This window comes from Siphateles boraxobius, unplaced genomic scaffold, assembly GCF_051911475.1.
Source record: "Siphateles boraxobius isolate OS27281-9 unplaced genomic scaffold, OSU_SipBor_1 5, whole genome shotgun sequence".
Classification (NCBI taxonomy): domain Eukaryota; kingdom Metazoa; phylum Chordata; class Actinopteri; order Cypriniformes; family Leuciscidae; genus Siphateles; species Siphateles boraxobius.
This window is the reverse complement of record NW_027509141.1, coordinates 2,392,501-2,405,604: the sequence shown is the minus strand read 5'-3', so window position 1 is coordinate 2,405,604 and position 13,104 is coordinate 2,392,501. Positions and strand designations below refer to the sequence as shown.

Genomic DNA, 13,104 nt, shown 5'->3' with positions numbered 1-13,104 from the left:
GCATTTGTAATTGTGATTGATTGCAATGAAGGGGTGGATTCTGGAATCCACTGCCGCTTCAATGTATATCTAATGAGTGATTATAATCAAGCTATTAATATTTTTCCATCTACATACCAAATTAGTTGAATGACTTCTTTAAGTTAAGGAGATTTATTATAGAATCATATGTCTGTTTATGTAAAGTAGTCCACTGAAGGCAAGTTTGTAGACAACCCAAGTGCAGTTTATTTACAAAACGTGATCAAACATAAGATAAAGGCATGGCATGAACTCAAAACAAACGTGGACAGGACGCTTACCAACAGAAGTTACAGTGAAACAATACTTGACCAAGACACATGGCAAACATGAAGGCTTAAATACACTAGACAAGATACACCTGTGAACAATGAACCAATGACAACACAGAACACATGGCAGGATCACATGACTAAAACGGGATCACATGACAGACATGAAACAAAACCAAATCGTGACTGTTAAAAGATACATCTACTCTTCTAGCTGACCAAGACACTGTTACTTCACCTGTCGTATACATGACCACTTCTTAAGCATTTAATTGAACTTTTCAATATTCAAATAGAGAATAATAATGGAATATAGGCTAGATTATTGTCTCTACACGAATAAACATGGTTTCTGGCTATAAAAATGTGCACATTGCCTTATTGGTTTATTAATTATAATAATAAACAATAACTCTATTTAAATGGTTAGCTGTAAGCATATTTCTGTTTAGTTTTTTATGCTAAACAATTGTGGTATGGTGCTGGATCCCACTTAATGGCCTATGTAAAATCAAGGCCCTGAAGCAAAATGTTGAGCTTAACATGTTTCAATCTAAAGCTACTCGGCTCTCTAGCGGTTAAAACTGCATGTATTTAGCGGAAGACTGTGTGGTTGGTTGTGGTTTATGGTTTTCTAAAATGCTTATAAAACATGCACTGCTATGGCTTAAAAGATTTATAACCAGTTTAAATGGAAAGGGTCTGAAGGCATTAGGCTACTTTAGACAGTAACCTACTGAAAATAAATTCCAGCACAACCATAATAATGATCTTCACTTTACATTGAACTTTGTTAGAGAGATACATAAGGCAGTTTATCTGGTCAATAAAACACATTTCTGACCAGTTGAGTAATAAAAACACCATCATCTCCGCATCACGTCTTCAAATCCCTCAGTTCTCCATCTCCTAAAGCCAAGCCGATGTTGATTCTTGTTTTATTACGAGGTCTGTCTCGTGTTCTTTTCTCCAGCACACTCTCCTCTGTTCAGCGTTTGTTTAAAACGGCTGATTCCCCGAAAGTTGGAGATTTAGCGGCTCCATATCAACCTTTCTCACTCCTTGTGACAACTAACCTTGTACACACACACACACACACACACACACACACACAAACCTAACCTCTGAGTCTGACACTTCCACACCAGACAAACATTAAAGCAGCCCATGTCTATGAAAGCAGCCGAAGTAACTAGCCTACTCTCTACTCTATAATATTATAATACTTTATTTACGCATATGACATGCACGGCGATTGTATGCAAATTTCCCGCGAAAACCATTCCGTCAGGTCTAATATAGCCTAATACAGACTTGAATCAGGGTAAGACAAACACACCCAGCCTATTGGAAAAGAATTGATGATATTGACCCATTATTTAAATGTTGTTATTATTTAAAAGTTATTTAACGAGAGAGAGAGAGAGAGAGAGAGAGAGAGAGAGAGAGAGAGAGAGAGAGAGAGAGAGAGAGAGAGAGAGAGAGAGAGAGAGAGAGAGAGAGAGAGAGAGAGAGAGAGAGAGAGAGAGAGAGAGAGAGAGAGAGAGAAAGAGAGAACTGAAATACAAGCACGAATTGGGGATATACAAAATTCTTCTTTCATCTCTATATTGCAGAAAAGGTTCAATTCGTGAAGAAACCCTGTGTATTTTGAACATCTTTCTTTTTTCAGTCAACATCATTAATTGAATAGTTATTTTATGACCTGATTACCTTGAGTTCTATAGATCCCAGTGTTTCTTTACTGTCTTTCTTTCTGTCACATTGACCGAAAGTCAAAAGTCAAACACACTGTTGTTTTGGCTGCTTCCAATTGCTCTTCCCAGAGCAGCCCTGGAGAATAATAAAGAAATTATGATATTATTTTTCTACTGCCATCCTGCTTTTTGCATTTATTCCTTTCTTCCTCTTGCTCAACTCTCTTCAGTGGATCTCCACAGTCCACACACTCCGCTTCCCTCTCTCTCTCTCTCTCTCTGCTTTAATAAACCAAGCCTTCATTTGTCATTGTATCGATGGCTCTGGCAAGCATCCGCCATTAAACAGAAGCTAATGCTGTGTCCGTGCTGCCAGAGGTCAACAGGAGATCACCATGTCAAGATCACATTAAGAGTTCTTCATTCATGCACTTCACTATGTAACAATATAGCGCTGGATATGCAGGTGTCTTTTGATAGATATATTATGTCTTTTTATTTGGGCCAGTTAGTAACCACTCAAAACACCAAAACAACAGCACAGAAAGTGTTGCATGGGCATTTTTCAATAATTTAACTTTTTCTTTCTGTTAATACTACACTTTAAAAAGTCTAAAGTATACTGTAGCGAACTGAGCCTATAGTAAACACAACACGACTTACATAGCAACTTACCCGAAGCTCTGTCTACGTAAAGTTGCAATGATCATCTGCATAGATGTGGTAGAAGCCTGCATGACCGTGTGAGGATCTGTTGTGTCGAAGACAGCAGACGCAGGTCTAGTAGAAGAAGGACAGGAGATTTACAGCTTGCTCTTGCCAGTCGAAGAGTTTCATCAGCAGGACGTCTCTGTGTGCATCTCAATCATCGGCAGAAAGAGCATGTTTAATAGCCAAGAGTGCTTATGTACAACAAGAGTTGAGTGCCTTGAAAGTGTGTGTGTGTGCACCACTTAATATGTTTGTTGTGTGAAATCTGGGCTTTAATTTAATATGCACAAGTTAAACACACTCTTGGACTACACTAGACAGACTGACTACTAGATGACAGAATAAAACCACTCTGCACACCTGAGTCTCAATGAAGACCGGAGTATTGTTCATACAATACAGTGTATTCAGATACACTTCCCTTCAATTAATATACATTCAAAGGCTGGATCTTTTCATTATATTTCAGATTATCTATATTAACTGCCTTGCGATTACATGGTACTCAAGCACTACAGTTATTCGGTAACGCTTCATTTTACAGTCCTGTTCCCCATGTACATGCTAGTACTATAGTAATTACAATAACTGGGTAATAACTAGGTACTAACCCTGAACCTACCCTTAACCCTTGTACTTACCTTATATTACCAGTACGTTCTAGGTAACCACACTACTGTACTGTAAAATCAAGCGTTTCCAATTATTCATACAAATGTGAAGGATTTGTTTCTGGTTTAAACTGAAAAACAACACATTTATTAAAGGGTCTGAGTAACAGACCATCATGCCAAAAAGAAAGAAGCTTCCGATTTTACATCAGACTAGATGAATATATTTGTTCTCATTTGACACTTTGGTTAACAGAAAAACACAAAATTATAGGATGGTGATGAACATGAGGTAGAATTTATTGCCATCACGACACATTTGACTCAACATTAAAGGTTAACCACAGAGAATGAAATACATCATCCACTATACAGCAAAAACAAGACTGAACTCTATACAAGCATCCTGCTTAAAGAGGTCATGAACTGCACTATTTTATAATGTTTCCTGGGGTGCACTTATAATGTTAGTATGATTATTACATCGAGAATAATTTAGAAATAAAAGGCATTTTTCAGTTCAGAAACTCACAGGATATGACATTTTATATGTCAAAAGATCAAGTAAAATTTGATTTCTCAATTCATGACCTATTTAACCCACTGTGGGTTAGTTAGTGTGTTATAATTAAATTCTTATATACAGTAAGTACGGTAGTTTAAGCCAAATTTAATCATGTACATTTGCAGTAAATAGATTTATATGGAATCGTTAGTTTAACCCTTTCTAGGTCTACAAAATGTCATCATAAAAATAAAACACAATACAAAATTCCAAATGTATACAAAAAAAATGTTTGATTAAAAATAGTAAAAAAAAAAAGACATGGCCACATATTCGTGTACCTTTACATTTTAACATACAAAAGATTTTTCCCCCCAAAAGAAATGACCATCAAAAAATCTAGACACATATATAGACACACACTGATAAATATTACATGTAAAAAGAAATAAAATAAAGTGTTGAAGTACTCCATTAATGGGCATAACATCTGTTTTATACATTACCTCATCCACCGATGTCTTATTTCATTAAGTAACTTAAAATGGAAAGAGTAAGGTTCAAAAGCATTGCTTGGGGAATTTTAAAATGCGTATGAGGTAGTGTCTGTCATCATCATCATCATCATCATCATCATCCTCATCCTCAGGTAAGCAGACTCAACACCCCCAGATGATCTAGTTTCTCTCGAACTATGTTTGCCCATCCTTTATTAGCCAGTGGGTTTCTCGGGGAGGGATGCATGATGCCCTCCACCCTCACTGTGATCCCTGCTTCAGAAAGCACACGTCGAGCTCGTTGCTCAGCGAGTTTACCCACTCCGATGACCATTGAGACGCCCAGTGCAGTGACCACCTGACACAGAGCGCTATCACAACAGGACAACAGGGCGTCCCGCTCCGCAGCCGGGAGCTCGGGGGGCGTGAGGTTCTTGCCAGACTCACTCATGAAGATGAGAGGGCACAAGTTGTGCACGAAACAGTGGCGGAAGAAGTTGTGAGGTTCACCGCAGAGCTCTTGGAAGAAGCCCCAGAAGCGGGCTCCACTCACTTCACTGTGAGGACAGTCGAGGCCCGTGATCCGGCGCTTCGGGTGTTCCTCTGCCGGGCGCCCGACCGACCCGCTGATCTTCAACCAGTTACGAACTGCTTTCACCTCGCCAAACGGGACCTTGTTTAGGGATAAAGAGATTGATCTGTTTGCTCCAGGAACTTATGTCACACCAGAGTGTGTTTTCAGCAAATGAGTCCCTCACAAACATTTGCTAACCACAGTTTCCATAAAAATATCAAAGTTGCTACAGTTATTGTTGCTTTTTTAAATCCATGAGAAATTATTATAAAATCTCATGCAAGAATCTTACAAAAGTAACCAATAAATATATCTGCAAGCAGCAATTATCAGGGCCAAACACAAAGAACAGGATAAGTCATGCCAACATGCCAGGAATTATCAGACCGACTGCAACAACGAGCAATTAAAGACATTTTAAGATGATTTTGTGCAAAATGGCTGAAAAACCATAAGTACATGCACTAGTAATTTGATTTAATAGTTTATCACTTTCAACCAATAGGTGGCGCTGTGACCAAATGAATGTGGTGTGGTCAGAGTGAGGTGAATGACACGTACAAAGTTTGATATCAATATGCTAAAGCATTTCATAGATACAGCCTCAGAGTCATTTTGGCATCATGCCTCATCTTTGTTGCTGTGGTATACAGGTGTGCCAAACTTTATGTCCCTACAAAGTCTGTTCACTCGGCAGCCATATTTGCAACGCCGCTGGGCAGATACTTCGTGCATCCACGAACAAATCCTATTTATTTTTAATGGGAGAATCCTGAAATCTCAAAAATTGCTTGCATTTAAATAACATATTTTAAATCAGCAACAAAATCTGACATGAACTTTCACATAAACTTTTTTTTTTCTCATGCTCAAATAACATTAAAAAAAGCTTATTTTTCAGGCCGGTCCAGCCAGTGCGCGCGTGCAGTCATAAGCACACGTCTCAAAACACTGACTGTAGCAGTGACGCGATGACCTCATCAAGCAACTGTTGGCTCTTTTATTTAGAAGGCGGGACTTATTCGTCATATTGCACTTTCTCTCATTCATTTGTCATAGGAGTGTAGCACTTTTGGGCCTGTCCAAATACCCACACTTGACCATTTGTCTACTTTCATGATGTATTTCCCGTATTTGGCCCAAGTGTTCAAGCGTAAAGACCACACGTGTGAGTAGAACTTTTGATTAACCGATGGGACACACTTAAGTGTTTACAGAGATTTATTTTAATTTTCAATACTTTACATTTTAAAATAAACATCTAAATATCTGTCCAATAATCCCTATGTGATAAACGACACAATTTAGTAACTGTGGTTCTTCCAATTCAGTGATAAAAAGCAGTTGCAAATGTTGTACAACATGACTCAACACTTTGGCCTGGTTTCACAGACAGGGTTTAGATTAAGCCAGGATTAGGTTTTGGTTCAATCATTTAATTAGGACATTTAAATGGCTTTTATAAACATGTCTTAGAAAAAAACATTACTGGTGTTAATCTTGAGACAAAACAATGACTGATATAAGATATCAGAGCAAGTTGCTTTCAGTTAAAACAGCTCAAACATGCTTTTTAATCTGTGAAACCAGCCATTTATGTTTTACTACCAAATTATATTTAATATCTAATTAATCTAACGTACAGTGGAATGTTTTCCTCGTCATCTCGTGATTTTGGGGCACGTGAGTTCCTGAACATGAGGCATGATGGGATACGTTTGGCCTCGGATAACACCGGTTTAGGGAACTGAGCTTTGGCCTTTTTAAGACCTAGGAGAGTCTTGCGTACTTACGTTCTGTTGCGTGCCCTCGCTCTCAAGTGGACAAGACCGCAAGTGTGGGTATTTGTACCGGCCCTTTGTATATCTACAGTCTTTGCAATAACTAATAACTGTGCTATTAGGATCATTTTTTATATGAGAACTCACAGATGCTGCTAATATTAGGTGCAGTCACTATCATATAAGCTTTTGTGTATTTTATCTGCTTTTGTATTTCCTATGACGTTGCTCGTGCTACAATCTGCGACCAATCAAAACCACCACAGAGGAGTGACTGTCTTTCTGCTATTTTAAACATTTGTACAGATAAAAGGCTCAAGATCGAGACTCAAACCTAGACAACTTAATTGGATTGGCCAAAAGTTAAAGTCCCCCTGTGGTGAAAATCCAGTTTTTAATGTTGTTTGTATGTCAATGTGGAGTTTTTAATGTGCTTTAAGACAAACCATGTGTAAATTAAGAATTTATTTCTTCTGCTGAACACAAAAGATATTACGAGTGATGTTGGGATCCATACAACATTCATCCCAGTGACTTTCAATGTATTAACAAAACTCAAAACTCATAATTGATGAAGTTATTTAACCGAACTGAATCAACACTGAACTGATTTGAGCAGAATACGTTTTTTTGTGCATTAGGCCTATTGATTGTTATTTTCCTAAGCTGCTTCAAAACAATCTGTATTACATAAAGTGTTATATAAATATAGGTGACTAGACTTGAAGAAAAGAAAAAGAAAGCATGGGAATGAGCAAATAACTGCAGAATTGTCATTTTTGGGTGAAGTACCCCTTATGTGTATGTAAGGCCGTTCTACCTATGTCTTCATTTCTTTACTGAGCAAAGATAGATATTGTGAATTGAGAATAAAGAATGAAAGTCTCCTGACCCCGGTTTGTGCCATGCCAAACGGCCCAGGGTTCATGCCCAGAAAGAGCACGCTCTGCCCTCCCTGACAGAACGTCTCCACGTAGCATCGGTGTGTGTCCCAGGCGTACTCCAGCGGGTTGTACGTGTATCGCACTGGTTTTCCAAACGACAGTGTCCGTAACCTTAGATTCAACTCCAGTTCAGCCCGCAGGAACCTCGAGGCAACCGTAGAGCTGTTAAACAGCTGGTCAGGAAGGCCGGTGGGATCTATTCCCAGTAAACCGTCTCCCTGAGATGCTTCTTCATTTTCCAACCTACAAATGGGGGAAAAAGAAGAAAAAAAATCATAACTGACTCAGTTTAAACAGATTGTTGGCATGATGGCTATTGCAAAAATTAACTCGATTGTTTTAATAAAATCATACCAACGAATGCTTGTTTCAAGAACTTTAATCAGGTGGGAAATTATTTGAGAATTAACATAACTTGTAACCACAATTCTTGACAGTGAATAGTTCATTTTGCAGTACAGCTGTGGTTATATTGGACTGAACTGACGTTCTGCTGTATTGAATCTCATTTGTATTACTCTGCAACACGGAACTATATTTGTATGCTAGTTAAATGCAATAATAGTATGGGGAAGGCAATATGACGTAACTGAACAGTACTGCAATGTACAGACACATAATAAGTCTACAGCAGAGTAATAGTAACGTTACAGGTTCCAATGCTTTAATGCCTCACACAAACTTCAACTGTTTTTAAGTATTACTGCTACATTATTACTAATGTTTGACTGAATTTCATTTCGTTACGCTGCTTTGTGAGTTTCTTTTGCTATTAGAAAAAATATGACTTTTGGCGATACGAGGCTCATAGTCTTTCTTCCTTTCAAATACGGAGATTTCGTGAAGGCAAACCCCCTTTTTTCACTGGCGTAAAGTCTTACAAACACACATCTTATAACAGCGCTTATTAGATCTTATTTTATCAGGTATTTTGTATTTTACCTCTCAATATCTGGCTGTGATTGCATTCTCCCAAAAGGGGTTTCCGGCAACAAAAGCGCGATCGGACCGCGTTGCACCCTGGGATCTTCTTCTTGTTTGTTGGGAAACTAGCGTTTAGGTGCTTTACCGCCATCAACTGAACGGAGTCAGCAACAGCAATGCGGAAGGACTACTCTTTATTTATGTATTTATTTATTTGAGAACATTGTAGAACATTGAGCACATTATATAAACAAACGAAACAGTCACAATGTAGAATAAATAAGAAAAAAGAAAAGAAAAAAAGAGAAGGGAAAAAAGTAACTAATCAGGGGTGCGTTTCCCAAAGCCAACTAGCAGCTATGGTCGTAAGTTTCGTCGTTACCAATAGAGTTCAATGGAAATTACGATCATAGTTGGCCAACGATGCTTTTGGGAAACGCACCACAGAATGGATCACATTGCCTATCAAAGGAAAAGATCGTAAGACTTAAATGTTTCAATTATTTTTAAAGTCTTCTTGTTAAACGAGTTAGAGATAGTTCCGAAGTAATGTGGTACTTCAGTAAGTAGGCTAAAACATAAGAAAGTGGTTTCTGACCTGAGTATTTATATACATGTATATAACATTTTGTTAACAAAATAAGATGTATATTTAGCTTTTGTGTAAATGCTTCTTTTTCAATTAAAACTTCCAATCAAAACCTTTTCCCAAAGTAAACAAAAATCCTTATCAATGTCCTCAATAACAAATAGGGAAAAATCTTTCCAAAATAATTTTAGAGTAATGGCAAAGCCAAAATAAATGCATCAGTTTCTGGGTGCGGTTTACAAAAAGAAAAGTTTGTGTTAAAGGTACAATATGTAAGAATTTTGTATCAAAATATCCTAAAACCACTTGCACAGCAGGGCCGGATTAACCATTAGGGCAACTGGGCACTTGCCCAGGGGCCCACGACATCTAAGGGGCCCTGGGCACCAGGGGCGGAGTGTCAATCGGGAGAGTCGGGAGTTTCCCCGCTGGGCCGGTAGTGTTTCGAGGCCGCGAGGGCCGGTCTGATAAAATGTATTCATTGCAAGTTCGCCATGCGCACTTGTGGCCCAAGCGAGGGGAAGAAAACAAATATTTTAGATAACGGAGCGTATATTTGCACCAAGTGCCTGTTTTTTTAGCAAAAAGACGTCCTTCACGGAATAGCTACAGTGGCGCAGGTCGTAGCGCGTGAAGTGCTAGAAAGCAGCTTTTGATGCGCTCGACCCGAGTTCGAATCCGCCTTTTGCCGAACTCTCTCTTCTCCCTTTTCCCAACACATATGAGATGTAAAATGTATAACCTTCCCTAACATAAAGGTCTCTAGCGTTATATTTTGCCAACGAACTAAAATCCAAACCATGATATGGCTTTGTGCCTTTATAAAACAGCACAAGACTTTAAGAATAGGCATCCTGTTTGTGCTGCGTGATTTAAAGAAAAGTGCGCTCTTTGCTCACGCGATCAGCATGGTTATCTGGTGTTTTCTCCTAAATACAAGCTCAAGGGTTTATTTCTTGCAAGTGAAGAAATTAGGACAAAAGTATCTTAATTTTCCTGTATTATAGTGTAATGTAGACTATAATATACTTTTGAAATATTCATTTATATAGTACATTTATAGGCTATATGGATTTTACGACATAGGAATAATTATATAAATCATTATTACATTATTATAATAATTGTTTGGCATCCTAAAACACCAATGATAATGTAATGTAGACTGAGACTCTCATAACTAAAAAGATGTTTGAGCCCTCTATTTTCCTGGTACAAATCAATGCTTTTTCTTTGTTCAACGAGCAGTTCATGGGTTGAAGCTCTTAATTTTGAGCTCTCAAAGAGCACGAGATTGATGCATTTAACCTTAAAATGTACAAACATTTTCTTGCGGGGGAGCACGCCCCCGAACCCCCCTAGAGGCACAGAGGTCCACCCAACATATAGTTTTACAAATTCCTATGGGAAAGAACGACCATTTATGAACTTTACTCCAGCATAGTACAACGAGGTTCCTTTTAAGTCAGTAAAACTGTAAATGCCAAATTAAAATGTACTTGGACAAAATATACATTTGGCCTGCCTAAGGGGGGGCCTACAAGACATTGTGCCCTGGGGCCTCTGAACTCTTAATCCGGCCCTGTTGCACAGTGTTATATATTTCTTTCAATTGTGTACTTCCATTATCCTGAATGTTTCCAAGAGTTTGTAAATTCAGAAAAATTCACATTTTTAAATAGTGCCCGTCCCTGTTCACCGTCACCTGTCAGTGACGTAATATATTATGCCTTATCCCTTTCCGCTTGTACTGCCATAGTAACCATGGTGACAGAGGACAACTGTGTTTTTGTCTAGCGGCACGCTCACGCTGTTGTTGTTTCGTCCAAACATTATGGACCAAGGCCAGCAGACTTTGGGACAAAAGGAGAAATAAAACGAGGATCGATATCAGCGTTGTGTTTTCGAGATGCCGAGAGCTCCACGTCCACGAGTTACTTCGACTTGACATGCAAGAGCGGCGTCTCTGTCCTTTATTACACAGGTGAGCAAATGCACAAAACAAATTAATGTTATATTGCTCGACATGACAAAATGTTAGAATATGATCAGTATGTTATTCTAATGTTGATCTAGCTTACTGCTAGTCTCATACAGACAAACTAACACAGAATAACATTATAAGTTTAACACAATCAAATGCAGTTTAGTGTGATAGTATAGACCAAGTGAAACAGCGCTGCGTTACCTCACAATTTTAATTTGTTACATTATGTAACAAATTACATAATGTACAAATTACATTACTGACTCACACATGTCAGTTTATGTAACTTACATAAACTGACCTGTGTGAGTAGTATTCCAGCACTTGCGTGTAGTTCGGTAGAATGAAATGTCCTCATTCCTTTATATCCGCGGGACTCGTGTGAGATCTGTCTCTCATTAGCAATCGCGCTCTGCTTCATATCACAGTCATATTAAAAAACATGAATGTATTCACTCATCCATAAACATTATTAGATCCATCAGCATGATGACAAATTCCATAATTCCGCTTATCACTGCGTCATAAACCTACGCCTTTAATTTTTTGATGGTTAGTGACCCCTACCATGGCAATTTTTTTTTTTTTTTACATAATGTAGCTTTAAAATCATTTTTGAATTTCTTTAAGAAGGTATTAACAAGATATAGACGATGGACAACTCGATAGGAGACTGACAAAACGACCGCCACACAACAACTGAAGCACAGAGGTGTAAATAGACCGGTTAACAAGGGGCTAAAATGTGGGACAGGTGTTGGTCATTACATGTGATGGGAACTAATGAGGGTAACTATGGCGACAAACAAGCCAAAACAGGAACTGAACACAGAAACAATGGGGAACTAAGAATACACTTTAACATAAAAGTCCTACAAGACACATACAGGGATTGTGACAATCTCGGTTATTCCAGATAAAATATTTATGATGAGAAAAGTTGTGCTTGTATAGCAGAGACCAGGCGAGATGGACCTGCTTATGAAATTTAGATAATTTTTTAGTTGGTACTTTTTCAACATTATAATTACAAAGCAAAAAAATGTAAACCACAAAATTTGGAGAAAATATAATGTGGAATAAAGTTCCAGACAGAGGTTGGATTTTTGAGAAAGTGTTTGGCCCAGTTCATTTTAAGAAGAGTATTATTAAATGTACAAAAGTTTAACATATTGAGACCACCATTTACATAAGAATTTAAAACAACAGATTTCTTGATATAATGTATGTCATATTTCCATATGAAATTAAATTACATTGTGTCAATACTTGATAATGTTATTATCCACATCCTCCCCTCAGAGAAAAGTCTCTCTGCAAGACATAAATGACATTTTCTATGTGTTTTATGAGGGGGGAAATGAAATACACATATATCATTTTGATTTTAATATTTAGAGATACCTAAATAAAATATCTTATCTTTAATTGGAATATTATTAATTGTAGTTAGGTCACATTCTTTAATTCAAAGAAGGTCACATTTAGCGGAAGACTCTTTAGAACTTAATTATAAATACTTCATTATATTCTCAAATATAAGCTTGTTGCTTTTATATAGGCCTATTGCAGAACCTCATCTTTCAAACCTTGTTTTCTTGCCAACAGATTGTTTTAAAGACATGTCTTGGATTCCTTTTTCCTGCAATATTAGGAGCAACACCCGTTAATTTTCATATAATATCACTCTAAAAGGTCATTTATCGGACCTGTTACCGCAACTTTAATAAATGCATGGTTGCAAGTAAAAAATTATAATTAATTGTTTTAATTAAACCATTTAAGTCGCAAACATTATTTATAGAGTTTTGTTGACGTTATAATGTTAATCATTACATCAGCTTAATATCGTCTGTAATTTAAACTCAAATTTCTGTTAATTGGCTTTTTCTTAATTAGGTTGTAGTAACTTAATTTTTTTTTAAATGTTAACACTTGTTTCTGAATGTTTAGAGAATTTTTAAATGTAACGTTCCCAAAATGTTTGATGG

At 37.5% G+C, this 13,104-nt stretch overlaps 1 protein-coding gene across 1 annotated transcript; it reads right to left on the bottom strand.

Annotated features, from left to right (window-relative positions):
* Positions 1-3,583: 3,583 nt before the first annotated feature.
* Positions 3,584-8,666, bottom strand: LOC143712206 (single-strand selective monofunctional uracil DNA glycosylase-like). Its single transcript, XM_077204483.1, has 3 exons — positions 8,556-8,666; positions 7,562-7,856; positions 3,584-4,987 (listed from the first exon to the last, which is right to left on the bottom strand). Exons 1-3 carry the CDS (start codon positions 8,579-8,581, stop codon positions 4,463-4,465), a joined length of 846 nt encoding a protein of 281 aa, XP_077060598.1. The 5' UTR covers positions 8,582-8,666; the 3' UTR covers positions 3,584-4,462.
* Between the last annotated feature and the right edge of the window lie 4,438 nt (positions 8,667-13,104).

Bases quoted from the DNA above. Each gene is read 5' to 3' on its own strand.
- LOC143712206 (XM_077204483.1), bottom strand. From the start codon at position 8,581: ATGCAATCACAGCCAGATATTGAGAG. The intron at 7,857-8,555 runs GTAAAATACAAA...CCCCATTTGTAG, and splicing joins TCACAGCCAGATATTGAGAG to GTTGGAAAATGAAGAAGCAT. The intron at 4,988-7,561 runs GTCAGGAGACTT...TCCCTAAACAAG, and splicing joins TTGGCATGGCACAAACCGGG to GTCCCGTTTGGCGAGGTGAA.